The sequence below is a fragment of the Mobula hypostoma genome, chromosome 1 (genome assembly GCF_963921235.1).
Source record: "Mobula hypostoma chromosome 1, sMobHyp1.1, whole genome shotgun sequence".
Classification (NCBI taxonomy): domain Eukaryota; kingdom Metazoa; phylum Chordata; class Chondrichthyes; order Myliobatiformes; family Myliobatidae; genus Mobula; species Mobula hypostoma.
Window position 1 is genome coordinate 176,318,574 of NC_086097.1, and position 27,112 is coordinate 176,345,685.

General features: G+C 42.6%; 1 protein-coding gene across 1 annotated transcript in view; it reads left to right on the forward strand.

Moving 5' to 3' along the window:
• Positions 1-4,044: 4,044 nt before the first annotated feature.
• LOC134352771 (desmocollin-1-like) overlaps positions 4,045-27,112 on the forward strand; it is a 43,154-nt gene continuing 20,086 nt past the window's right edge. Inside the window, exons 1-9 of the mRNA XM_063060211.1 lie at positions 4,045-4,537; positions 10,248-10,341; positions 13,327-13,529; positions 16,339-16,461; positions 18,577-18,735; positions 20,141-20,273; positions 22,714-22,886; positions 23,596-23,730; positions 25,349-25,534. Of these exons, the coding sequence (XP_062916281.1) occupies positions 4,487-4,537; positions 10,248-10,341; positions 13,327-13,529; positions 16,339-16,461; positions 18,577-18,735; positions 20,141-20,273; positions 22,714-22,886; positions 23,596-23,730; positions 25,349-25,534 (1,257 nt within the window). The 5' untranslated portion in view covers positions 4,045-4,486. The remainder of the gene's footprint in view (positions 4,538-10,247; positions 10,342-13,326; positions 13,530-16,338; positions 16,462-18,576; positions 18,736-20,140; positions 20,274-22,713; positions 22,887-23,595; positions 23,731-25,348; positions 25,535-27,112) is intronic.

Genomic DNA, 27,112 nt, shown 5'->3' on the forward strand with positions numbered 1-27,112 from the left:
CCAGCCTCAGGTACTCCAGCATTTGGGTCAAAGCCATCCTTGTTAAGGACTCTCATCACAGCAAGTCCTGGGGTCAAATCCCAGAGGCCAGTGAGCCTGAAGATCAAAGTTCAGAAGTCAAAGTCCAAAGGCTGAAGCCCGTAGGTTGAAGTCTCCTGGATGCCCGATGTCTGCAAGTCTGGGGCCACAGTTTAGAGTTTGCAGAAATGGAGGTGGCCTATCTGAGGATTAGAGGTCTGTCTCTGTGTGGGTGGTGGTGTGGGAGAGGGGTTTCTTGTTGCTTGTTTGTATCTTGGCTGTGTGTTGTTCTACTGAATATCATGGGCATGCTACGTTGGCACCAGAATGTGAGGTGGAATTCAATCACAGCACTTCAATGTCAGGGGCCAATGATCACCGAAAGATGAAATCCGAAGTCTGAGGTCTGCAGGCCTCAAGAACAAGAACTGGTGATCCCTGAGGTCGATAAGTCTCCTCACCAACGGGCTGCCCCTCACACATCCTCAATTTGTATTGATTGTTAACACAAACACATTTCACTGTATGCTTTGATGTACATGTGATTAATAAATTAATCTAAATCTAAACCTAAATCCTGTAAGAAACATTCCTTCTTCCCCTCTCCTCCCCTTCAGTTTAACGAGCTTCTCCTATACAGTGGAGTGTTCTGACTGGTTCTGTCACTGACTGGTATGGAGGCTCCAGTACCCAGGACTGTAAGAGGCTGCAGAGGGCTGTAGGCTCAGTCAGGTCCATCGTGGGCACAACCCTCCCCACCATCAAGGACTTCGAGGCAGTGCCTCAATAAGGTGGCATCCATCACGAAAGACCTGCACCTCCCGAGACACGCCCTCCTCCCTTTCCTACTGTTGGAGAGGAGATACAGGGGCCCGAAGACCCTCACTCAACAGTATCAGCCTCTTTCAATCCACCATCAAAGTCTGGAATGGTCCATGGATCCACAAACATTGCGCTGTTAATGCTTTTGAACTATTTATTTATTAGTAGTCGTAGTCATAGTCATACTTTATTGATCCCGAGGGAAATTGGTTTTCGTTACAGTTGCACCAACCAAGAATAGAGTATAAATATAGCGATATAAAACCATAAATAATTAAATAGTAATATGTAAATTATGCCAGGAAATAAGTCCAGGACCAGCTTATTGGCTCAGGGTGTCTGACCCTCCAAGGGAGGAGTTGTAAAGTTTGATGGCCACAGGCAGGAATGACTTCCTATGACGCTCCGTGTTCCATCTCGGTGGAATGAGTCACTGGCTGAATGTACTCCTGTACCCAACCAGTACATTATGTAGTGGATGGGAGACATTGTCCAAGATGGCATGCAACTTGGACAGCATCTTCTTTTCAGACACCACCGTCAGAGAGTCCAGTTCCATCCCCACAACATCACTGGCCTTACGAATGAGTTTGTTGATTCTGTTGGTGTCTGCTACCGTCAGCCTGCTGCCCCAGCTCACAACAGGAAACATGATAGCACTGGCCACCACAGACTCGTAGAATATCCTCAGCATTGTCCGGCAGACATTAAAGGACCTCAGTCTCCTCAGGAAATAGAGACAGCTCTGACCCTTCTTGTAGACAGCCTCAGTGTTCTTTGACCAGTCCAGTTTATTGTCAAATCGTATCCCCAGGTATTTGTAATCCTCCACCATGGCCACACTGACTCCCTGGATGGAAACAGGGGTCACTAGTGCCTTAGCTCTCCTCAGGTCCACCACCAGCTTCTTAGTCTTTTTCACATTAAGCTGCAGATAATTCTGCTTACACCATGTGACCCTACCGTAGCCCTGTACTCAGCCTCATCTCCCTCGCTGATGCATCCAAATATGCCACCTTCAGAAAACTGTGCAGTAGTTGAAGTCCGATGTGTAAATGGTGAAGAGAAAGGGAGACAATACAGGCCCCTGTGGAGCCCCAGTGCTGCTGATCACTCTGTCGGACACACAGTGTTGCAAGCACATATACTCTGGTCTGCCAGTCAGGTAATCAATAATCCATGACACCAGAAAAGCAACCACCTGCATCGCTGTCAGCTTCTCCCCCAGCAGAGCAGGGCGGATGGTGTTGAACGCATTGGAGAAGTCAAAAAACATGACCCTTACAGTGCTCGCTGGCTTGTCCAGGTGGGCGTAGACATGGTTCAGCAGGTAGACAATGGCATCCTCAACTCCTAGTCGGGGCTGGTAGGCGAACTGGATGGGATCTAAGTGTGGCCTAACCATAGGCTGGAGCAGCTCCAGAACAAGTCTCTCCAGGGTCTTCATGATGTGGGAGGTTAATGCCACCGGTCTGTAGTCATTGAGTCATTGTAAGTTTTAGTGATTTTATGGCCTTGCACACTACTGCTGCCATAAAACAACAAATTTCATATAAGCAACGCACACAAAATGCTGGTGGAACGCAGCAGGCCAGACAGCACCCATAGGAAGAAGCACGGTCGATGTTTTGGGCCGAGACCCTTTGTCAGGACTAACTGAAAGAAGAGATAGGAAGAGATTTGAAAGTGGGATGGGGAGGGGGAGATCCATAATGATAGGAGAAGACAGGAGGTGGAGGGATGGAGCCAAGAGCTGTAAAGTTGATTGGTAAAAGGGATATAAAACTGGAGAAGGGAGAAGATCATGGAACAGGAAGCCTGGGGAGAAAGAAAGGGGGAGGGGAGCGCCAGAGGAAGATGGAGAGCAGGCAAGGAGTTATTGTGAGAGGGACAGAGAGAGAAAAAAGAGAGAGAGGGGAAAAAAGGGGAACGTAAATAAATAAATAAGGGATGGGGTAAGAACGGGAGGAGGGGCATTAACGGAAGTTAAATAAATCAATTTTCATGCCATCAGGTTGGAGGCTACCCAGACGGAATATAAGGTGTTGTTCCTCCAACCTGAGTGTGGCTTCATCTTTACAGTAGAGGATGCTGTGGATAGACATGTCAGAATGGGAATGGGATGTGGAATTAAAATGTGTGGCCACTGGGAGATCCTGCTTTCTCTGGTGGACAGAGCGTAGGTGTTCAGAAAAACGGTCTCCCAGTCTGCGTCGGGCTTCACCAATATATAGAAGGCCGCACTGGGAGCACTGGATGCAGTATATCACCCCAGCCGACTCACAGGTGAAGTGTCGCCTCACCTGCAAGGACTGTCTGGGGCCCTGAATGGTGGTAAGGGAGGAAGTGTAAGGGCATGTGTAGCACTTGTTCCGCTTACAAGGATAAGTGCAGGGAGGGAGATTGGTGGGAAGGGACGGATGGACAAGGGAGTCATATAGGGCACGATCCCTGCGGAAAGCAGAGAGAGGAGGGGAGGGAAAGATGTGCTTGGTGGTGAGATCCTGTTGGAGGTGGTGGAACTTACGGAGAATTATATGTTGGACCCAGAGAATGGTGGGGTGGTAGGTGAGGACCAGGGGAACTCTACTCCTAGTGGGGTGGCGGGAGGATGGGGTGAGAGCAGATGTGTGTGAAATGGGGGAGATGCGTTTGAGAGCAGAATTGGTGGTGGAGGAAGGGAAGCCCCTTTCTTTAAGAAAGGAAGACATCTCATTTGTCCTTGAATGAAAAGCCTCATCCTTTCATGTAAATTAAATTCAATTTCATGTAATTTAAGTCAGTAACAATAAATATGACTCCATATCCTATTCCTTCTTATTTCTGAGGAAGCATCTCTGAAATGTTGACCCTGTTTCTCCCCCACCACCCACCCATGTTGCCTGACCTGCTGAGCGTTTGCCAATTTTGTCCTTGTTGTAAATAGATAAGATTAGCTCAAATATCATCGTATCCCCTCTCTTGGTTTCATTCAGACACTTCCTGAAACGTATAAGCCGAGTTTTACGTCATTGAGTTAAGTTTTTAGCACCGGACCAACCTACCTTCCATACTGATACCATGGAGATGTTTCGTTTCAACATTGCAGAGCTCCACCTAGCAGCTGACAAAAGCCTAGAGGCACCAGCAGGGTTTTGCTTACTATGCAGTTAAATGACGGTGAAGATTCAGGGTGTGGTGTCTACCCAAGTAAATGTTAGAGGGGTGGTTTGAAGGCCAGAGAGAGAGAGAGTTCAGGGTGTGGTATGAAGACGAGGTGAGTATGTTGGGTTGGGCTGGGCGGAGCACCCTCTGCAATTCAAAGACTTCTGGTGGGAGCGGTTAGTGCGGCAGCAGCATGAAACCGGCTCCTTAAAGACCAGCTGGTAGCGTAAGCAGGGCAGGTAGGACGCACTCTGAGACACACGTACAACGTACTTAGGATCTCTTTTCAACTTTTCCACGCAAAGCTTTGGCGTATTTATAGACAACAAGTGACTCTTGGGACCCGCAAGCTTCTTTTTCCCGCTTCACACAGAAACCACACACCGAGAAATTTTAAACTGAGCTTCTCCCCCACGATCGAGGGGGTTACGTTTCACAAATTCTTCCCAGACAGGCCTGAGGAAGATACGAAGTCGTTCGGCGTCTACGGGATAAAGAAACCATGCGTGGCTGTGACTATCGGGCTACTGCACTTTTTGCCTCGGTACTTCTGGTAAGACCGGAGACTAAATTATTACAATTTGATCGTGTCCTCGGAATTGAAGAGGTTGTTCCCTCTCCCGAGAGGAACCTTTAACACTCAAGACTGCCTGAGCACTTAATAATTGTATTAAATTCTAAATATTTTTTAAGGCGATTATCTTCTGTTGCTGCGTTAAAGAGTCTCTGCATTGAACGTTCAATTATTATGATTATTGATTTAAGTTTTTCTATTTGTATAAACAAAGCAGTTTCGTCGGATGTGTTTGCATGAGTTGTTGGTCAATACGCTTAAAACGTAGGTTTACAGTTAACGCCTGCAGAGTTTCGAACCTTGTTAACACCGGTACATTTTTTTTGTATTTGTGTTGGGTAGAGTTTGTTCTGGAAATACCACGTAACATCCATATTTTGTTAGTGTGGCTCCAAGAAAGAGAAACTAAATTAGTTTACTTTTATTTCTTAATTCTGGTTTCAATTCTCACGTATAGAATTTTTATGTTTTTTTTTAGTTGTGCTTACGTTCCCCGTGGTTTGGAATGATATGCGATAGCCGCCCCCCCCCCCCCCCCGTGATTGGTATTTGATTTACACCGTGTGTGAAGTTTTAAATTTAATTCTACAACATGTAAAACAGTCATAAATTTATAACTTTTGCTCTTCAAGTAATTCTGCATTTCAAATGTGACCTGATCCAGGATATAAAAATGCGTTAGACTCTCAATAGTCTATTGCCTTTACGGAAATTGAGGAAAATTGAAATAGAAAATTTGATATAGATTGGAGAACTTCATTTCACTGTAGATTGTGGAATTAAGATATTTTACGATTCAAATACACGATTTTGATTAAGTTCCGGTTATCCTATTATCAGTAAGTGTTTGATATTTCGTAATCTGCGTCCATTTTAATTCACGTTTGTCTTAGCTATTCATATTATTTAATATTTTAATTAAAAGTATTTTTGTTCAACTACTAAATACACTCTTTGGGTAGCTATTTCTCTTTAAAAACTGATTTGAAGTTTGAAGGTGGGTACATTTAGTTTCCAAACAATAATTAAAGTCGTTAAATGGAGACACAAACCAATGCTAAAATTTGGAGTAAAGATAGACAAACGTCAGGGGAACTACTGCCCTGATGAAGGGTCTCCCAAAATGCTTTGAGTTCTTCTAGCTATTTTCCACTGTTTTAAAGTCGTTAATATTTAACGGATAAAGCACTTGGTTAATAATATGGAGATATTAACTTAATCCTGGGTGTGTACAGAACCATTTACAGTACAGAGCTTGGTTCATAACAGCCCCATATTTCTGTTGCAAAAATGCCATCCCCTGTCTCTTGCAAAAACGCCATCCCCTTCTCGCAATTCCTCTGTCTCCGCCGCATCTGCTCTCAGGATGAGGCTTTTCATTCTAGGACGAGGGAGATGTCTTCCTTTTTTAAAGAAAGGGGCTTCCCTTCCTCCACTATCAACTCTGCTCTTAAACGCATCTCCCCCATTTCACGTACATCTGCTCTCACTCCATCCTCCCGCCACCCCGCTAGGAATAGGGCTCCCCTGGTCCTCACCTACCACCCCACCAGCCTCCGGGTCCAACATATTATTCTCCGTAACTTCCGCCACCTCCAACGGGATCCCACCACCAAGCACATCTTTCCCTCCCCCCCCCCCCGCATTCCGCAGGGATTGCTCCCTACACAACTCCCTTGTCCATTCTTCCCCCCATCCCTCCCCACTGATCTCCCTCCTGGCACTTATCCGTGTAAGCGGAACAAGTGCTACACATGCCCTTACGCTTCCTCCCTTACCACCATTCAGGGCCCCAAACAGTCCTTCCAGGTGAGGCATCACTTCACCTGTGAGTCGACTGGGGTGATATACTGCGTCCGGTGCTCCCGATGTGGCCTTTTATATATTGGCGAGACCCGACGCAGACTGGGAGACCGCTTTGCTGAACATCTACGCTCTGTCCGCCAGAGAAAGCAGGATCTCCCAGTGGCCACACATTTTAATTCCACATCCCATTCCCATTCTGACATGTCTATCCACGGCCTCCTCTACTGTAAAGATGAAGCCACACTCAGGTTGGAGGAACAACACCTTATATTCCGTCTGGGTAACCTCCAACCTGATGGCATGAACATCGACTTCTCTAACTTCCGCTAAGGCCCCACCTCCCCCTCGTACCCCATCTGTTACTCATTTTTATGCACACATTCTTTCTCTCACTCTCCTTTTTCTCCCTCTGTCCCTCTGAATATACCTCTTGCCCATCCTCTGGGTCACCCCCCACTCCTTGTCTTTCTTCCCGGACCTCCTGTCCCATGATCCTCTTGTATCCCCTTTTGCCTATCACCTGTCCAGCTCTCGGCTCCATCCCTCCCCCTCCTGTCTTCTCCTATCATTTTGGATCTCCCCCTCCCCCTCCCCCTCCTCCTTTCAAATCCCTTACTCACTCTTCCTTCAGTTAGTCCTGACGAAGGGTCTCGGCCTGAAACGTCGACTGCACCTCTTCCTACAGATGCTGCTTGGCCTGCTGCGTTCACCAGCAACTTTGATGTATGTTGCTTGAATTTCCAGCATCTGCAGAATTCCTGTTCTTTCCATATTTCTGTTGCCTGGATTCAGTTAGCCAGTGAGGAGGTGACTCAAGTCAGACGCTTTCATAATTGAACTTGTCCTGGATTTCAGAAGTGTTACAATGGTCACCTGCCAAGGAGACTTACCAGAATGTTGCTGTGACTCCAGAGGAAGGGCAGGAAAGGAATTTATAGGGCACTTTATGGAGACATGTATAGTCATGGGGGGGGGGGGTAGATAGCATGAATGCACTCAGTCTTGTTTACAGAAAAAAGGAATAAGAAAAATGAAGGGAATAGGTTTAAGATGAGAGCAGAAAGATTTAAAAGAAACCCAGGAGGCAACATCTTCACCCAGCAGGTATATGGAATGATCTGTCCGAGGAAGTGGTTGAGGCAGGTACAATAATGGCAATTAAAAGATAGTTGGGCAGGTGTATAGATAGGAAAGTTTTGGAGGGATATGGGCCAAACGTGTGCAAATAGGACTAGCTTAGATAGGTATCATGGATGTGTTGGGCTGAAGGGACTGTTTCTGTGCTGTATTACACCATGGCCCACTAAGATTCCAATGCTTGGCTCCAGTGTTACAAGCAACACTGCACCTCTGAGGCATTTGATTACCTGTAAGGTGAATCTTGATTCCAGTGGCAGGAAAAGCTTATGCACAATCTCTTAATGTGTGCAAGTTCATAATTTTGTAGGGGTCATGAATGTTTATTTCTTCAGGACTCACGATTTAGCTTGGGGATAGATGTGTATGTAGGTTTCATTTAGAGGTACAGAAATAGTGGCTGCTGCCTCAGAGACCTGGGTTCAACCCTAACTTCAAACATTGACTATGTAGTTGGTGTGTTCTCACTGTGGTTGTGTGGGGTTCCCCGGGGTGATCTTTCCCTCTCACATCTCAAAGATATACGAGTCAGTAAGTAAATCGACTGCCGTGGCTTGGCCCTAGTGTGTAGATGAGTGTTAAAATTGGTCGGGGTGGGGTATGGGAGAATTACATGGGATTGGTGCATATGGGTAGTTGGTGTTCTTGCAGACTTGGGGTGCTGAATAGCCTCTTTCCTGGCTGTGTGACTCTCTGATTCACACCTTTATGGGTTTCTGCTGGAATAAATTTTGCTTCTTGGCAAAATTACACTTATGAAATTTTCATATTAACATAACAAACAGATTTTGTTATATCAATGAAGTCTGATTTGAATGATTTAATGTAATATTTCTATATACCCACCCTTGAGATTAGAAAGAAAAATAAATTGAATTGACTTCTTTACGTCTTTTGTACCTCACCAAAGATTTAATGCCCTGTTTTTCTGCTGCACAATAAATACTGGTGAAAATAAATGTCCTCTGCTATTGATCTGGCCATACTTGGTACTGAAAGCCCATGACGCAATCTCACTAGAGTCCATAATGTTAAAACAAACCACAAACCTTTAAGTACATCATCCACATTATTGTTTCACAAGGTTTACTAGGGGAGGAGGCCATCTAGCTTGTTGAGTCAGGCAGCTTTCTACAAGAGGAATCCTGTCTGTTTCATATTCCTACATTTATCCACCTGTCAAACTCCCTTTTTGATGACTGCTCTTGAGTCTTTCTCACTACCCCATAAGATCCATCATGCTTCAAGGGATTTGAGTAGAAACAGACCAGGGGAAAGATGTAATTTGGGGAATGTGGCACCCACTGACACACAGCAAGCCCGTAAAAACAACACTCAATTATGTCCAGGTAATTTCAACTTTCAAAGTGAATGTATTAAAGTACATGTATGTCATCAAATAAAACCCAGAGGTTCATTTTCTTTCAGGCATACTCAGTAAATCCAATAGCCATAATAGAACCTTTGGAAGACCACATCAACTGGGTGTGCATTCAGTGTGCAGAAGATGATCTCTGCAAATACAAAAATAAATATTTAATAATAAAGCAATATAAGATAGAGTCCTTGAAAGTGAGTCCTTAGGTTGTGGGAGTATTTCAGTGATGGAGTGAGTGAAGTTATCCACTTTGGATCAAGAGCCTGATGTTTGAGGGGTAATAAGTGTTCCTGAACCTGATGGGTTACTGTACCATCTTCCTGATCTCAGTAGTGAGAAGGGACCATGTCCTAGGTGGTGAAGGTCCCTGATGATGGATGCTGGTTTCCTGCAACAATGTTTCATGTAGATGTGCTCAGTGGTGGGGAGTAATTTATCTGTGATGGACTGGGCTGTATCTACTACCCTTCATAGGATTTTCCATGCAAGGGCATTGGTGTTTCCATACTAGGCTGTGATGCAGCCAGTCAATATACTCTCTGCTGCACATCTATAGAAGTTTGTCAAACTTGTATATCTCATGCCAAAGTTTTGCAAACTCCAAAGGAAGTAGTAGCCCTGCCGTTCTTCCTTCGTAATTGCACTTATGTGCTGGGCCCAGGACAGGTCCTCCAAAATAATAGCGCAGAGGAATTTAAGGTTGCTGACCTTCTCCACCTCTGGTTTCCAACACACCTCCCCCCCCCCCTCCCAATGGGGGCTGGCTCTTGGACCTCTAATTTCCTGCTCCTGACATCAATAATCAAATCCTTGGTCTTGTTGACGGTTGAGAAGAGGTTGTTGTTGTTATGGCACTAGTCAGCCAGATTTTCAGAATTCTTTGGAAAGAGAGCCACTCCCTCTGTGTGCCATAGACCAAGATTCAATCCTGAGCTCAGGTGCTGTCTGTGTGGAGTTTGCATAATAACTGTGTGATAACTCTGTGAGTTGCCTGCTGGTGCTCTAGTTTCCTCCTACGTTTCAAAGAAGGGCAATTTGGTTGGTTAATTGACCAATAAATTGCCCCTAATGTGTAGGTGCAGTGTATAATCTGGGGGAAGTTGTGGGAATATGGGGAAGGTAAAATTTGGGCTAATGTAGAATTACTGTAAACAGTTGGTTGATTGTCAGTACATATCTCTGACTATCCAGCCTCTCCGACCCTCCTTTGTTTATACCACTTTAAAAAATGAACAAGATAATAAACTTTTGAAAATATGATTGCAGGTGTATACTGCAGAAGAGTATGCCAGATTTCTACATTGTTTATATACTCTGCACCATAAATGAGTTTGTTTACGGTACTAAAATTGTATGTTAACATTTTAGGTGGTTGCTCGACTTGAAGAGGCATGTGTCAAAGATTCTATGGTTGTGGTTGTACGACAGAGTACAATTAAAGCAGGAGATCTAATTTCAAAAGGTAACTTGTACCAGTATTCAACAATAGAGTTGTTTATCTTTCACACCTATGTCTTGGAATTGCTTCATTATTGACAGCGGAATCCTAAACTCTAGAAAACTAACTGATCTGGATTAAAAAGAAGTATTGTAGCTCATGCAATCTCAGATCTAATTTTCTGTGAGTTTGAGCACATCAGGTTTTGATATGGAAAAGGAAAGCAGATTAGGTTGGAATTTTTTTTGTGAGGTCGGCTAGCCTGGGTGTGGAGGTCTGTTAAATGAGTGGGAGGGTGAGTGGCTTATTTTGCTGTTGTGTTGTTCCACTGAACATTGTGAGCAGGCTACGTAGGTACCAGAATATATGATGGCATTTGTGGGCTGCGCCCAGCACATCCTTGAGTTGTGTTGGTTGTTCATGGAAATGACACATTTCTTTGTGTTTCCATGTACGTATGATAAATAAATCAATCTCAATCTAAGCATTTTTGAAAGTAAACTTGAGCCAAAATGAAAAATCTTGCTTAATTCCATCCTCTGGGCACATTCTAAGGAAGACTGGGTATGCCTGTTTCAGTTAATAAAGAATATCTGATCAGAGGTGATCTCAAAGGCACTCAAAAGTGTTTGGGATGAGTATGGCTATCTTAATTCATCCCTCCAGATCAGACATTGGTTCCTGTTCATTTTTTTTGTCTGTACTGCCAACTTTTTAAATCACTAGAGAACTTGGAGAATTATTTTTATTTTTAGTTAATCATACCCCTATCCTTCTGAAACTGTTAAACAAAGTTCTGATTGTTTGTTTGTACGAGTGTGATTTTTGGCAGTGGCTGAAGACAGGAAACCCACCTGCATGTACTGTATGTAGGTACTGGAAATGTATCCATTTTTCTCCCTGAGTGGTGGGATCTGGGCAAGTTAATGGGAATGTGAGGAGAATGAAATAAGATTGATTTAGGTGTGGTGTGTGTGGTTAATGATCAGTAAGACTTCGTGGATGGGTGGGCCTGTTTTTTTTTTAATCTGTGTGACTCTGGATCACACTGAGTAAGAGGGAACGTAAAGAAACCACTGGGCACTTTTGTTTCTTAAGGCCAATATTTATACAATAATTAGTACCACAAAAGTAGATAACCAGATCATTATCTTTGTGGGAATTGCTTATTCATAATGTTTACACACTTAATAGCATAATTCCCCACATACCTCATTGACTTACAAAGTTCTTTGGGTGTCATGAAAGGGATTGTAAGGGCACTTTAACAATATAAGCTTTTTGTACTAACACCAGCATTTTTGTATCAAATTAATTGAGAAAAATGTTTTATGAATAAACAGTTTAATGTTGGACAGGTATCCTTTTTCTTGGAAGTCCCAACCTCTAATTTCAAGATCAGGTTCAAGTTTTTATTGTCATAGGCACAGAATATAAATGCCATGATGGTTATTTTTTTTTGCAGCAACAGCACAGAGGGCAAATCAGTAAACATAAAGTTAACATTTGAAGACTTTTTTTATTCAGTACTAAATAAATAAAACATATTTAAAATTAAGCCTATTTAATGGTTTCCTAGCATTTGATTAAGATACCAGACCAGCACAGATGTTGTAAATCCTGATCAAGAGATGGAAGTTCAAATCTTGCTATGGCATTTTGGGGAAGTTAAATTCAAGAAATTAAGTAAATCTGGAATAAGAAAAAACACATCTTGTTTGGCATGGTCAATATAGAACGTAAAGAATATTAATTATTCAATTAACTATTTAAATTAAACTAAATCCTTCTGCCAACATAATTTCAATTTCCATATCTGCACATTTATCTTAAACCCCTCTGTCATATCGTTCTCCACCATCATCCTTCGCAGCACATTCCAGTCACCTACCACTTTGTGTGTGTATATACAGTGGATTCTGGTTAATTGAGCCATTGGTTAATCGAGTCAGCCACTTATTTGGGATAACTCTTAAAAGAACAAAAGCAAATTGAGAAAATCACTGGGATTCCCTTTGTTTATTTGGGAGACTATGCCACTTAATTGGGGCAGGAGACTGTTGCTGAAGTTTCTAATTAATGTCTGTTGCATGCATTTGTGTAGCTGTTAAACACTACACAATGCTTGGAGCGAAACATTTTTAAATAATGTCAGTGCGTGTTTGTGTTCAAAAAGCATTGATTTTTGTCACTCTTAGCTGGCAAGAAGTGAGCAGCAAGACAAATTGGAACTGTTTTGCTCACTGCAGTTTCCAGCTTTCAGGCTTGGAGATGCCCAAATGGCCAGGAGTCAAAATGAAACAATTTCACTACTTTAACAAATTAGGAACTATGAAAAATTTGAAGGTATCGGTAACCTTCAAGCAACCATCTTAAATGCTACAATGAAAATGAAGGTTTAGAGGATGAAGTTGTGGGAAGGTAGTCCATTATATGCATGAGGTGTCTCTGCTCATTTTGTTCCTTTCCAGTCAATGAAAAGAACATGGCAATGTACACTGATTTCCTCCGATAACTATGAGGAACTACAGTTTTATACTACTGTAGTAGTATTGTTAGTGTTCTAATTTGTTCTGTTTCATTTAAATACTTAATTTGTTACTCATGTAAACAGTAGTTTGTCTTTATGTATTTCCATGAAACTTCAGGTAATTGCGGCAGCTGCTTAATTGGGCCAATATATACTGGTCCAATGTGTCCCAATTAGCCAAAATCCATTGTATAAAAATACTTGTCTTGCATATCTTCTTTGAACTCATCACCTCTCACCTTAAATTCATTCTCCTCTAATATTAACATTTCAGTCCGAGGAAGTGGATACTGGCTGTCAAATGTAACTACACCTATCATAATCTTATAAGCTTCTATTGGGTCTCAACTCATCCTCTGCCATTCTAGAGAAAATAGCCCAAGTTTGTCCATCCTCTCCTTGTAACACAGTTTGGCACAGTATCAGTATTTTTGTAAGTGTTCAGTTTTACTGACCAGCTCATTTATCTATGTATCTAGTGGATCTGGATAATTGCCAACATGAAACTTTGCTGATCGGCACCAATGATCCTGATGTCAGTGTGGAGTTTGATGGCTCTTTGTATGCTGTTCGTGACTTCAATGTTACTTCTGGTCAAAAGACCTTTAACATTGAGCTGCAAGATTCAGTGACTCGGATCACTTGGCCTGTACAAGTCCAGCTACATCTTTGGCATTTACAGGTGAGTGGCAACTCTTAATCCTGGCCCAGTGTTAGATCACAGCTAGACAGTGGAGACAAAGGCTTTTGCGATGTTGGCCTTAATCACTTTGTATTTCAGTGATTTGGATGATGGAATTGATGGCTTTATTGAAAAGTTTGCGGATGAAGTGAAGGTAGGTGGAGGGGCAGGTAGTTTTGAGGAAGCAGAGAGGCTGCAGAAGGACTTGGTTAGGAGAATGGGTAAAGAAGTGGCAGATGGAATACAGTGTTGGGAAGTGTATGGTCATGCACCTTGGTAGAAGAAATGAAAGGGTTGACCTTTTTGTAAATGCAGAGAAAATACAAAAATCTGAGGTGCAAAGGGACTTCGAATCCTTGTGCAGGATTCTCTAAAGGTTAGTTTGCAGGTTGAGTCTATGGTGGGGTAGGCAAATGTGATGTTGGCATTTATTTCAAGAGGACTAGAATATAAAAGCAAGGATGTAATGTTGAGACTTTATAAAGCACTGGTGAGGCCTCACTTGGAGTACCTGTGAGCAGTTTTTAGCCTCTTAGAAAGGCTGTGCTTCAGCTGGAGAGGTTGCAAAGGAGATTCACAAAAATGATTCCAGGATTGAATGGCTTGTCATATGAAGAGCATTTGATGGCTCTGGCCCTGTGTTCACCAGAACTCAAAAGGATGAGGGGTGACCTCACTGAAGCCTGTCGAATGGTGAAAGGCCTTGATAGAGAGAATGTTTCCTATGGTGGGAGTGTCTAAGACCAAAGGACACAAAGGGTGTGCTTTTCGAATGGAGATGAGGAATTTATTTAGTCAGAGAGTGGTGAATCTGTGGAATTTGTTGCCACAGGCAGCTGTGGAAGCCAAGTCTTTATGTATATTTAAGGCAGAGGTTGATAGATTCTTGACTGGTCAGGGCATGAAGGGATATGGGGGTGGGGGGGGGGGTGGCAGGAGATTGGAGCTGAGAGGAAAAACCCTGAGATTTGTTTTCTTGCGGACATGCACAATAAATCTAAGAAACACAATAGGATCAATGAAGATTGCACACAACAGGATGAACAAGCAAAAGACGAAGTGTACACTTACAAAAGAGAAACTAATAATATAAACAATAAATATTAAGATCATGAGATGAAGAGTCCTTGAAAGTGAGTCCGTAGGTTGTGGGAACAGTTCAGCGATGGTGTCAGAGAAGAAATCTGCTCTAGCTTCAGACTGATGGTTGAGGGGTAATAATTACTTGTGAACCTGCTTGTGTGGGTCCAGAGGCACCTCTACAACCTTCCTAGTGGTAGCAGTGAGAATGAGCATGGCCTGAGTGGTGAGAATGCTACCTTCCTGCAACTGTTCTGTGTGGAGATGTGCTCAATAGTGAGGAGGACGTTACCCCTGATGGATTGGCCTGTGTTCATTACATTTTGTAGCTGTTTCTGTTCAAGGGAAATGGTGTCTCCAGTGGTGCAGCCAGTCTGCATACTCTCTAACTCTCCATCACGCATCTGTAAAAGTTTTAGATGTCATGCTGAATCTTTGCAAATTTCTAAGGAAATTTTAGAGGCGCTGCTGTGGTTTCTTCGTTATTGCACTTGCATGCTGGACCCAGAACAGGACCTCTGAAATGATAACACATAGCATTTTAAAGTTGCTGACCCTCTCCACCTCTGATCCTCTCATGAGCATTGCCTCATGAATCTCTGGTTTCTTCCTCCTCAAGTCGCTAATCAACACCTTGGTCTTGCTGACATTGATTGAGAGGTAGTTGTTGTGGTACCATTCAGCCAGATTTTCAGTCTCCCTCCTATATGCTGATTCATCACCAGCTTTGGTTTGACCAGTGACAGTGGTGTTATCTTCAAACTTATATATGACATTGGAGCCTCACAGTCATCAGTGTAAGGTGAACAGAGCAGGGGATAAGCACACAATTCTGTGGTGTACCTGTGCTGATTGAGATTTTAGAGGAGATGTCTACATCCTGCTATTTCCCCACTTGTCCACGTGCAATGACTTCTGGCATTGCCTTAGCCTCTGGCGGACTGTACTGTAATAGTTCATCCTGTGCATGTGAAGAAGCCAGTAATCTGATGGCTGCATTCTAGCAGGGTTATCCAGGTATGTATAGCATAGCAACAGACACTTCAGCTCTGGATGTCTGTGCCAAACATAACGCCAAATTAAAAAACACTTGCCCGTTTCATTCCTTCCCCCCCCCCCCACCTGAAAGCTATTCCCTCTGATATTTAATATCTCTTCTCTCTCTTCCCCCACCCAGAGGAAACAACCTAAGTTTGTCCAGCCTCTCCTTATAGTTGATGTCCTCTAATCCAGGCAATATTCTGCTGAACCTCTTCTGCACCTTTCCAAAGGCTCCGCATTCTTATTATGGAGAAAGCAGACCTGGAGATATAGCTGCAAGTGCGGCTAGATCAATGTTTTCTACATCACCATTCCTGATCTGTGCTCCATACCTTTCCTATTTGGCTCCATGCTCCACCTTGCTCTTCTATCAGGTCCCACCATCTGCAGTCTTCTGTCACCCCCACCTCTCACCTCCCAGCCTCTTGTTACTATTCCCACTAAGTTCCTCATCTCCATCTACCTACTACCTCTCCTCACCTGGATCCACCTATTACCTACCAGTTCCTGCCTCGCTCATTGCCCTTTCCTCTTTATACTAGCCATCTCCCTTCTGTTTCAGTCCGGATGAAGAGTTTCAACTCATTTCCCTTCATAAACCCGCTGAGTTCTTCTGTTTATCACTGGGTACTAGCATCTACTGTTTCTTTTGTCACCAGAAGTTTACCAGTAATCCGTTCTGTTTCAGTCTGTTCTTCAAAGGCAGAAGCGGCAGGCTGTTCCACTGCGCCGTCAGAAAAGACGTTGGAGACCTCGTCCCTTCACCATCACTGAGAACGACATTGGTCCTTTCCCCAAGCATATTCAGTTTGTAAGTTGCAATGTTTATTTTTGTGTGAATAAATCTATATGTAAATGAGAGAAAATTGGACTTGAAAGTTTAGTGTTGAGTTGAATATACAAAAATGTTCAAGTATGCCATAACACATTGGAACAGCATTTGGTCATTCAGCCCATCGACTCCCTTCACCATTCGATCATGGTGGTTTACTTTCCCTCTTAAACCCCATTCTCCTGCCTTCTCCACATAACGTTTGACCCCCTTACTAATCAAGAACCTATCAACTTCCGCTTTAAATATATCCAACTGTCATCTACGGCAATAAATTCCACAGATTCAGCAACTGCTGGCGGAAGAAGTTCCTCCTCAGCTCTGTCCTAAAGGGACATCCTTGTATTCTGAAGCTGTGCCCTCTCACACCTGAAAACATTTTCACCACTTCCACTTCATCCTGCTGTTCTAAAATTCTTGGGCGGACCCGTCAGACACCAGAGATGAACTATTTATCTCTCAGTTTACCTTGTTGTGGCCTTTGCTCTTTATTTGCCCATCAATTATGCCCTTGGGTCTCCTGCCACCCACTTGCACCTAGAAACAATCTACGGCAGCATTTAACCACCAACCAGCCTAGTCATAGTACACAGGAGAAAACAAGCCTGGGGGTGGTGTTGTAGGGGAAATGGGATCCACGTAGTCACAGGAAGAATATGCAAACTCTACAGTCGTGTCTGCAGAAGTTGAAGTACTACCAATTGGGTGAGACTTGAAGCTGCATTTAATGATCGTAACCCAACATTTTGGGTAAAGCAATAGTTCAGTGCCCAGATGAGTGATTGGAGACCAGGCATGAGCAGATGTAGACAGGATGGTATGAATAGCCTCCTGTAATGTGACAATTTTCTTAGTGCAACATGCCTGTGGTTTCTAAAGGTCACCTTCCCTGGGGCCTTGTTAACACTGAGATTTTTGTGAATATGTTCTGAAGTCATAGGCCACCACTCAGTATATCATGGAAGCCACCTAACTGTTCGTGGACACTTGTCAACACCTCTCACTGCCTAAGTAAAGCAGCCAGCAGAATTAAAGATCCTGCCCACCCCAATCATTCGCTCTCCTCCCCACTCCCATCAGACAGAAGATGCCAAGGCCTGAGAGCACTTACCACCAGACTCGAGGACAGCTTCTACCCTAGTGTTATGAATACTAAATTGATGTCTTGTGTGCTGAAGATGACCGCTTGATGTTCCAGTACACGTTGTCTATGCCCTTGCACCTTATTTGTCTACCTACACTGTCCTTTCTCTGAAACTAATACTATATTCTGTATTTTGCTTTCTTTATACTACCTCAATAGAATTATGTATGAAATGATCTGTCTGGATGGGACACACAGAAAAAATTTTTCACAGTATCACAAAAATAAACCTATACGAATACCTTGCAAACCTGATGGAGATGTTCTGTGCTGAACCTTCCTACTTTTATACTGCACACTCTTTTGCAAGTTGTTTTGTTTTTGTATACTGCAGTCTTTGTTAATGATGTGGTCTGCTTTGCATCAGAAAAGTGATTGGGTGACCATTTTGCAGAACAGCCACAAGGGCTCTCAGTAGCCCTGTTTAATTCTCAATCCCTGTCCTACTCTGACTGCTTCCTTTGATTTGTTATGCTGTTTCAATGCAGCATGTCATAGACTCAAAGAACCTTCATGCATCTCTGAGTGGTGCATTATGTGCCTCTATCCTTAGCTTTGAGTTTATCAACTTCAAATAATCAGTAATTTCAGTCATGTATTTCAAATTACCAACATTCATTTTCTCTCCTCTGGTGACTTCTGATTTCATTCATCCCTCCCTAGTCACACTTAGTCCAGTGTGGTTTTTCACCACCACACTTAATTGTATCATTCAGTTTGCTTCTGCTCTCATCTCTTGGAGGCGTTCCTTTCCATTCCCTCCTAGTCTGTAACCCCATGTACGCTTCTCTCTGCAACATAAAATGAAAATGTTAACTACTCTATGCCCCACAGTTGCTGCCTGACCTTCTGAACATTTCCATTATTCTTATTTCCAACTTCCAGCATGTATTATAGTTTTTAACAAGTGCTTCAGAGCAAACTATCTCAAACTCTTTACATTTTTTCAGATAAGATCGGAATTTGAGAAAGACTATCCCAATATTATCTATGGATTATCAGGTGAAGGGGTTGAACGTCCTCCAATTGGCCTGTTATCTATAGACCCCAAAACTGGTGAAATTAAGGCATTGAGGAGTGTGGATCGAGAGCAATATCCAGTTTTGAAAGTAAGTATCCTTAGAGGACTTTTTATCTTGTTCTGGAAAAGAACCAGTTAGCCAGGGAGTGACACATTTTAATGACTCCATAGAGAAATGTAAAGTTTCCAATATGACCTTGTACCTTATTGTGAACCTGCACTGTATGTCTTTGTTTCTTTGTACATCAGTGCTCTGAAGGATCCTGCCATTTACGGTATACTTAGTCTTGCATTTGAGCTGCCTAAATGCCGCACCTCTAGGATTAAAATTCATCTGCCCTTTTCTTCGCCCAAAGTACTAACTTGTGTGCCTCCTGCTGTATCCTTTGACATCCTTCCACAGCTCCACCAATTCTCATATCATCTGCAAACTTGTTAATCAGAACCTCTACATCAGCAGCATGGATCTGTTTACAAAACCAGCCAACTGGTTCAGCACTCGTAGTATGTTGTTACATTCAATCATGCACAGATGTGAAAGTTCAGAATGTGCTACTAAGTTCAAAGTAAATGAATTGTCAAAGCACGTATGTTACCATATACTACCTTAAGATTCAGTTTCTTGTAGACATGTACAGGAAAAAATAAATACAATAGACTTATGAATAATTATTCATAAACAGATAAAAACACTGGAAATCCAGAACAGCACCTGCAGAGCACTGGAGGAACTTGGCAGACCAGGCAGCCTGTATAGGGGGGAATAAACAGACTATTCCCCTTCATAGATGCTGCCTGACCTGCTGAGTTCCACAGGTGTTTTGTGCACATAGAAGGACTTGTGCACAAAGTCTGACAAAACTGACAAACAACCAATATGCAGAAGAAGACTAACTGGGTAAAATAAAAGTAATACTGAAAACGTAAGTTGTAAGGAGTCCTTGAAAGTGAGGTCGTATAAGTGAGGTAACATATTTCACTATATGATAAGGTTTTTTTTCCTTTTTTCTTTCTTTACCAAACAGCTTTGATCTTGGTAGTGGGTTTAGATTTTTTTGTATAATAAATTATCATATTTCAATATTGCGACTTAATTTACTTTACATGAATATAGGGTATTGAGATCGCAAGTGTGATTCAAATATAATGTATTTGGTATTTTCTCTTTTTTTGACTTGTATATCTTGTACTCTGTATTCTTCTATGTAGAAATTAATAAAAAGACATTGAAAAAGGGGGGGAAAAAAGAAAGTGAGGTCATAGAATCAGTTCAGAGCAATGGTGATTTGGGAGCCTGATGGCTGTAATTGTCCCTGAATTGTTCCTTGGGTGGTGTGGGACCTAAGGCTTGCCTATCTCCAACCTGATGGTAATAGTGAAAAGAGGCATGGCCTGGGTGGTGGGGTCTTTGATGGATGCTGCTTTCTTGTGGTAGTGTTCAATGTAAATATACCCAATGCAGTATCATCTAGCTTCTCTTTTCAATTACTCAGCTGAATGGATATGCAAGGAATTCCCCTGAGCTCTACCTTGATCTAACTATCAAAATTCTTGATGTGAATGATAATGTGCCTAAATTTACTCAAGAGGTGTTCCAAGCAGAAGTACCTGAGTGTTCAGCAAATGGTAAGGATACATTGACTTAGAGCTTCTATAGTTCATTGCAAAAAAAAAATCGATTTTGTAATCACCTGGTTAATTCTGTGCCGTGTCTACATTCTCACTCTGTCCCTTTATCCCTCCATAATGCATCAGTCTCAGGAAAAATCAATTGACTTTGTGGGGGGGGGGGAGGTGCAGAGAAAATTTACAAGGATGCTGTTGGGATTTGAGGACCAGAGTTATAGGGGTGTATTGAATAGGTGATGAATTGGAGTACAGGGTTATGAGGGGTGATTTTACAGAGATGTACAGAATTAAGGGGTATAGATAGGGTAAATGCATGCAGGCTTCTTGCCCTCAAGTTGGGTGAAGTCATATGTTTAAGATGAAATATTAAGGAACACCTAAGGAGAAACTTCTACACTCTGGGGATGATGTGAGTTTGGAATAAGCTGCCAACAGAGTGGTACCTCTTCCTGAAGCCCACAATGAGCTCTTTGATCTTACTGACATTGAGTGTAAGCTGGCTATTGTGACACCACTCAACCAGCTGATCTGTCTCATTCCTGTATTCCTTCTTGTCACCAGCTGAAATTGTGCCAACAATAGTTGTATCCTTGCTCAGGCAGGAGCAGATTCTGGCCATGGTTAACTTGTCAAGGTATTTCATCCCAGTAGATGAGTGCAAATAGGTGACGGTCATTGAGGCAGCTCACCCTGCTCTTGGGCACTGGGATGATCATTGCCCTCTTGAAGCGGATGGGGAAACTTCGATTGCATCAGTGAGAGAGAGGAATTGAAGATGTCCTTGAACATTCCCACTAGTTGGTTGGCACAGGGTTTTAGTGCCCTACCAGGTACACCATCAGGGCCCGAAGCCTTGTCAGGGTTCACTCCTTGAAAGGTGTAAAGATTTTCTGACGTCAGCCTCCAATTCAAAGTTCACAGGTTCACCAGATGCTGCAGGGATCCTCATAGCTGTAGTTTTATTCTCCCTTTCAAACATCAATAAGAGGCATTGAGCTTATCTTGGAATGGGGCATCACAGCCATTCATGATAGATTTCGTATTGTAGCTGTTCTGGGACTTCTTCCAGGTGGCCTAGTTGAGATCCGCCGCAATGATCAGGAAGGCATCAGAGTGCGCTCTTTTATGAACTGCTAATCATGGTGCTAAACTCCTTCAGTGCCTGCCTGACATTGACAAGAGGTGGAATGTACACCACTACTCCGATGGCAGCAAAAAAACTCCCTGGGCAGATAATATGGAGACAATTAACCACTAGATGTTCCAGGTCGGGTGAACAGGATTGAGACAGAACTGCCACATCTGTGCATCATGATGAGTTGATCATAAGGCATACCCTACCTCTTCTACCTTTTCCTCTTCTACCTTTTTTATAAAAAAAGTGTTCTGTCTTTGCAGTGAATGGTGAAACTTTTCGGCTGCAGCCAATGCTGCATCCAAAATGGCAGAGGTGATTCAAATTTCCATTGAGCAAAGTACACAGCAATCCTTGATGTCCCTTTGTTACAACAATCTTACTCTGAAGCCTTCCGTTTTCTTTTCTGGAGACTATATGTTCGCCAGCAGGATAGTTGGGAGTGGAGGTGGGGTCCAAATCCTTTACATTTCAATTGTTCCTATAGCCCAACGGGCTTCCCATGCTTCCTTTTTCTTAAAGGGGATCTGAATTCGTGACCAAGTATGCAGTCTGGGGTCCTCAGATTTTATGGATTGATAGATTTTTTTTAAAACAACCCTGCTTACCCTTGGCTTTGACCGTGGATTTCAGCTGTGGTGTCCTAAACGGGAATATTGGATGATTCCCATTGGACTGTATGGATTGGACTGTCACCACTTAATGGCTCCCTCCTGTCTGAGCAAGATGTTATTAAGCTGGTAAGAGTGTAGGAAAGATTTGCATGGATATTGTCAGGACTTGAGGGACTGTGTTATAGGGAGAGATTGACAGGTTAAGACTTTATTCCTTGGAGCATAGGAATCAGAATCAGATTTATTATCATTGATTTAAATGACATGAAATTTGTTTTGTGGCAGCAGTACAATGCAAAGACATAAGGTTACTATAAATTATAACCAGTTTTGAATGAGAGGAGTAATAACACAGTTCAAGGGTTTATGGACTGTTCAGAAATCTGACAGTGGGAGGGACAGAGAGATGATTTTGTAGAATTGTATAACCTCTTGAAGGGTGTAGATAGGGTAAATGTGCATAGTCTTTTCCCTAGAGTTGAGGAATCAAAATCAAGGGGATGTAGGTTTAAGGTGAATGGGGGGGGGAGGGGCGGAGAAAGGTTCATAGGAGTTTGAGGAAAATCTTTTTTTTCCTTACACAAATAGTATCTATATTAAATAAGCTTCCTGATGAGATGAGTGCTGGTAACATTTAAAAGACAATGTGCTGCAAGGCTCTGTGAAAACCGTGCTCTTGAAATTTTAGGTACTTCAGTGCTGAACCTTACTGCCACAGACTTGGATGAACCCCAAACTCTAAATACAATGCTAAAGTATAACATTCTGAGCCAGGTACCCCTCTCCAGATTTGGTCAACTCTTCTCTGTCAACGAAAAGACAGGTGAAATCAAAACCTACAGTGATAAGTTAAATCGAGAGGTAAGTTTTCTTCCATTCTACCTTGTATTTTGTGATTGTGGAACAAGAGTGTATGAATTACAGGCTGAACAGCCTGGGAAAGGAAAACTTGGCTTACTCCACCAAGCTGTTGAAAGTTTAGCCTCTGTTATTACTGTTACTCAGGATGGCTTTCTCTATCAATTGTTTTGTCAGTCAAAGCAGCACTGTAGCATGGTGGTTTTGTAGCTAGGGTTAGCACACAAAACACTGGAAGAATTCAGCAGGTCAGGGAGCACCTGGAAGGATGTGAACAGTCAACATTTCTGGCTGAGATCCTTCCTCAGAAATGGGGGTGGGGGGGTGGAGGGAAAGGAAAGGAGATAGCTGGCATAAATTGGTTGGGAAAGGGGTGGATCAAAAGCTGCAAGGTAATGGGTGGATCCAGGTGAAGAGGGAAGAGTGTTTAGATGGGAGAGGGGGATTGAGAATAATATGTAAAGCTGATTTTGAACCATTCTATTGTTTTGTACTCATCGTTTTTTTTATTAATGTTCCGTGTACTTCATGAGCTCTCACATGCACTGAACTTCATTAAACCCTGGTGTAGATGACAAGAAATGGGTCTGATGAGCTGGGATTTCTCTACTTGGACCCTGCATAGAATTGATGTGGCCAGATGTTTGGTAATAAGAATGTGGACTATACACTAATGAGCACTTTTTAAATACGTAATGTTTAATCCATTCAGGAACACGAAACGTACAAGCTCACAGTTGAAGTCAGAGATATGGATGGGGCATCTTATGGATTACGCTCAACTGGGACCGTAGTTATCACAGTCACCGATATGAATGATCATGCACCAACATTCAAAAAGTCCGAAGTAAGTCTATCTCTGCAGTGTCATCAAAGCTTAGTTAAATAGGAAATAGTTGTCTGTATTTGGCACAGATCGTGGATCAGTTCATTGGAGGAGGGTACAATTCTGCCCATTGTAGCTTCACGCTTTCTCTGTGAGAGCTCTTCTGTACATAAACCTTGGCTTCTTTCCCCACCACCAATTGTCCCTTTTCATTTCCGATCCAATTCTGTCCTGAAACTTTTTGCTGTTTACCTCCGCAACTCCTTCAGGAAGTGAACCTCACGTCAAACAAAATTCATTGTGCTTAAAGATAAAGTTCTCTGCCTCCTTTCTTTAACTACATAGCTTCAATCTATCTAGAGTCATACACTAATACAGCATTGAGCCAGGCTGTTTGGCTCAACTTGTCCATGCTGACCATAGTGCGGACCAACTAATCCCATTGCCCACTAAATCCTCTTACCCAAGTACTTGGTGAAATGTGATTTAATGTGGCATTTTTATATTGTACACAGAGCAGTACATCACAGTATGAGCCCTAAATTCCATAATTTGCCAATCTGTATGAACATACCCCATGATCAATTTATTCCTTCCTTCCTACACTCCATTTTTCTTATATCCATGTAACTATCTAAGAGTCTCGTAAATGCCCCTACTATATCGGCCTCTACCAACACTGACAGTGCATTCCAGGCACCTCCCACTCGTGTGTTTATATTTGGGGAAAAAAATAATAACTCCAACATTTGTCCTAAACTTTCCTCTACTCACCTTAAGATAAGGTATTCTAGTATTGGCCATTGCTGCCCTGGGAAAAATTCAGTGGCTGTCCACTTGATCTATGTCTCATCACGTACACCTCTATCAAGTCACCTCTCATCTTCCTTCACTCAAAAAGAGAGAAGCCCTAGCTCATTCAAACTTCCCTCAAGGTACATCTATAGAAGTACAAATGTTTGTAGATTACTGAAAAATATCAAATAGCAGCAGAAACATAATTTTGAGACAAACTACAGCAAATAATCCCAGTTAAAAGTTTATTCTATCTTAAAATTGCCACTGTGCAACTGACTTCCATTATCTACACTCATTACATTTTCTTCTTTGTTGGATTAAGGAAACATGAATTTCTATTGCATCTTTCTCAATACTCTCCCATCTGCTCCCCCCACCTCCTTATTTGGTTCCATGCTCCATCTTCCTCTCCTATCAGATTTCACTATCTGTGGCCCTTTGCTCCCTTGACCAATGATCTCCAGTCCTCTCGTATTTCTTCCCTCCTCTATCTGCCTATCATCCCTCTTCACCTGGACCCAACTATCACTGCCAGCTCAAGCTCCACCCTTTCCCTGCACCGTTTTATATTTGCTATCTTCCTTCTATCTTTCAGTCCAGATGGAGGGCCTTGAACAAAAATATTGACTGTTTATTTTCCTCCACAGATACTACCTGACCTGTTGTCTCTCAAACATTTTGTTGCTCTAGATTCCAAAGACGTACGCGCGCGTGTGTGTGTGTGTGTGTGTGTGTGTGTGTGACACACACATATATCGAGGGCCGAAGGGCTATTTTTGTTCTGTTCTAAGTTCTATGAATGTTTCCCTCTGAGCATGAACATTTCCTTTGCTGCTTTCAGTATACCATTGAAGTAAAAGAGGGTGAAAGTAATATGATGGTCCTCCGAATGCCCATTGAGGACGAAGATGTACAAAACACAAGTGCAAGTAGAGCTGTGTTCACAATCATCAAGGGGAATGAAAATAAGAATTTTAACGTATCAACTGATCGCAAAACCAATGATGGCCTTTTGTACGTCGCCAAGGTAAGCAAAGCAAAGTATTTTATTTGATTTGTTTTATTTTGCTGCAGATTATCCTTGTGTAATAACATGCACTCTTGATCTCTTGCTTTTGGCTTCTGACCCCTTCCTTTACAGTCAGATGAGGGATCGTGGCCCGAAGCATCTGTTATTTATTCCTTCCTTGAAATCTGCCTGACGCATGTTGAGATCCTTCGGCACTTTGTATGTGTTGCTCAAAATTACCAGCATCTGCAGAATCTCTTGTGTTCTTGATCTTGTATGCTACCTCATCATGGCCATTCTCAGCTCATTCCCCAACTCTTCCTGTCACCTCTCCGTCTCTCTCTTATATTGTCTGCCTCCCCTCTCTCCGTCCACATGAAGGGTCTTGACTTGAAATGTTAACTTAACATTATAATCTACTACTCCAGGTTGCTTGGACTTTATTGTGCACCTTCACTGTAGCTGTAACACTGTATACAGTTATTGCTTTTTCCTTGTACTACCTCAATGGTGAAATGATCTGTATAGACAGTATGCAGAACATAGTTCAGCACAGTAGGTCGTGTCTCCATATCACAATGTGGTGTACAGGAAGACTGCAACAAGAACTACATAGGCCAGCCAGGACGTAGACTCTCAACTCATTTATGGGAACACAAACCGGCAGTACGGAGATATGGTCCATTGTCACTGATCTCAGTATGTGAACACCTAGGAAGACATTACGTTAACTGGGATACCATGGATGTTCTGGTGCAGGCAAACACGAAGCAAGCACGAGAATTTTTAGAAGTGTGGTTCTCTTATAACTCTGTAAGCAAACATATTGAAATAGATGCCATCTACGAACCACTAAGAGCCAAAGAGATACGAGCCAATAGAATTCAAAGGCCAACTGAACGGGTAGCTGATCAAGACTGAGGCATGCGAATGGTGAGGGGTGGGGCTATATAAGCACAGAGAAACACCAACAACCGTGCACTGAGGATGTCACCTTGACTGGTGATGAAATAGCTGCTAGCTATTTGCCAAGTTTGGCAAACACTGCACCATCAAACGCCTCAACCCAACCTACCAATATTCACCACTGTCCTAAAGTTAGAATGCTCTGTATGGTACATCTGTAGAAATTTATGAGAGTCTTTTGTGATATACCAAGTCTCTTTAAAACCCTAATGAAATATAACCGCTCTTGTGCTACCTTGGTAATTGCAACAATATATTAGGCTTAGGGTAGTTCTTCTGAGATGTTGACACCCAGGAATTTGAAACTGCTCGTCCTTTCCATTGCTGATATATAATGGAGGCAAGATGGCAGCAGCATCCATACAACAGAACATAGCTTTGGAGATGCCGACCAAGTTGCTCACCTGAGCTAGTCCCATTTGCCCATGTTTCGCCCATATCACTCTAAATCTTTCCTATCCATGTGCTGTCCAGATAATAGTATTTGTACCCACCTCTACCAATTCGTCTGACAGCTCACTCAATGTCCCCTCCACCTTCCATGTGAAAATATTGTTCCTTGGGTCCCTTTTTAAAATTTTTCATCTCTCATCTTGCTCATTGCAAATCTTACCTCAGAACCATGAGGCA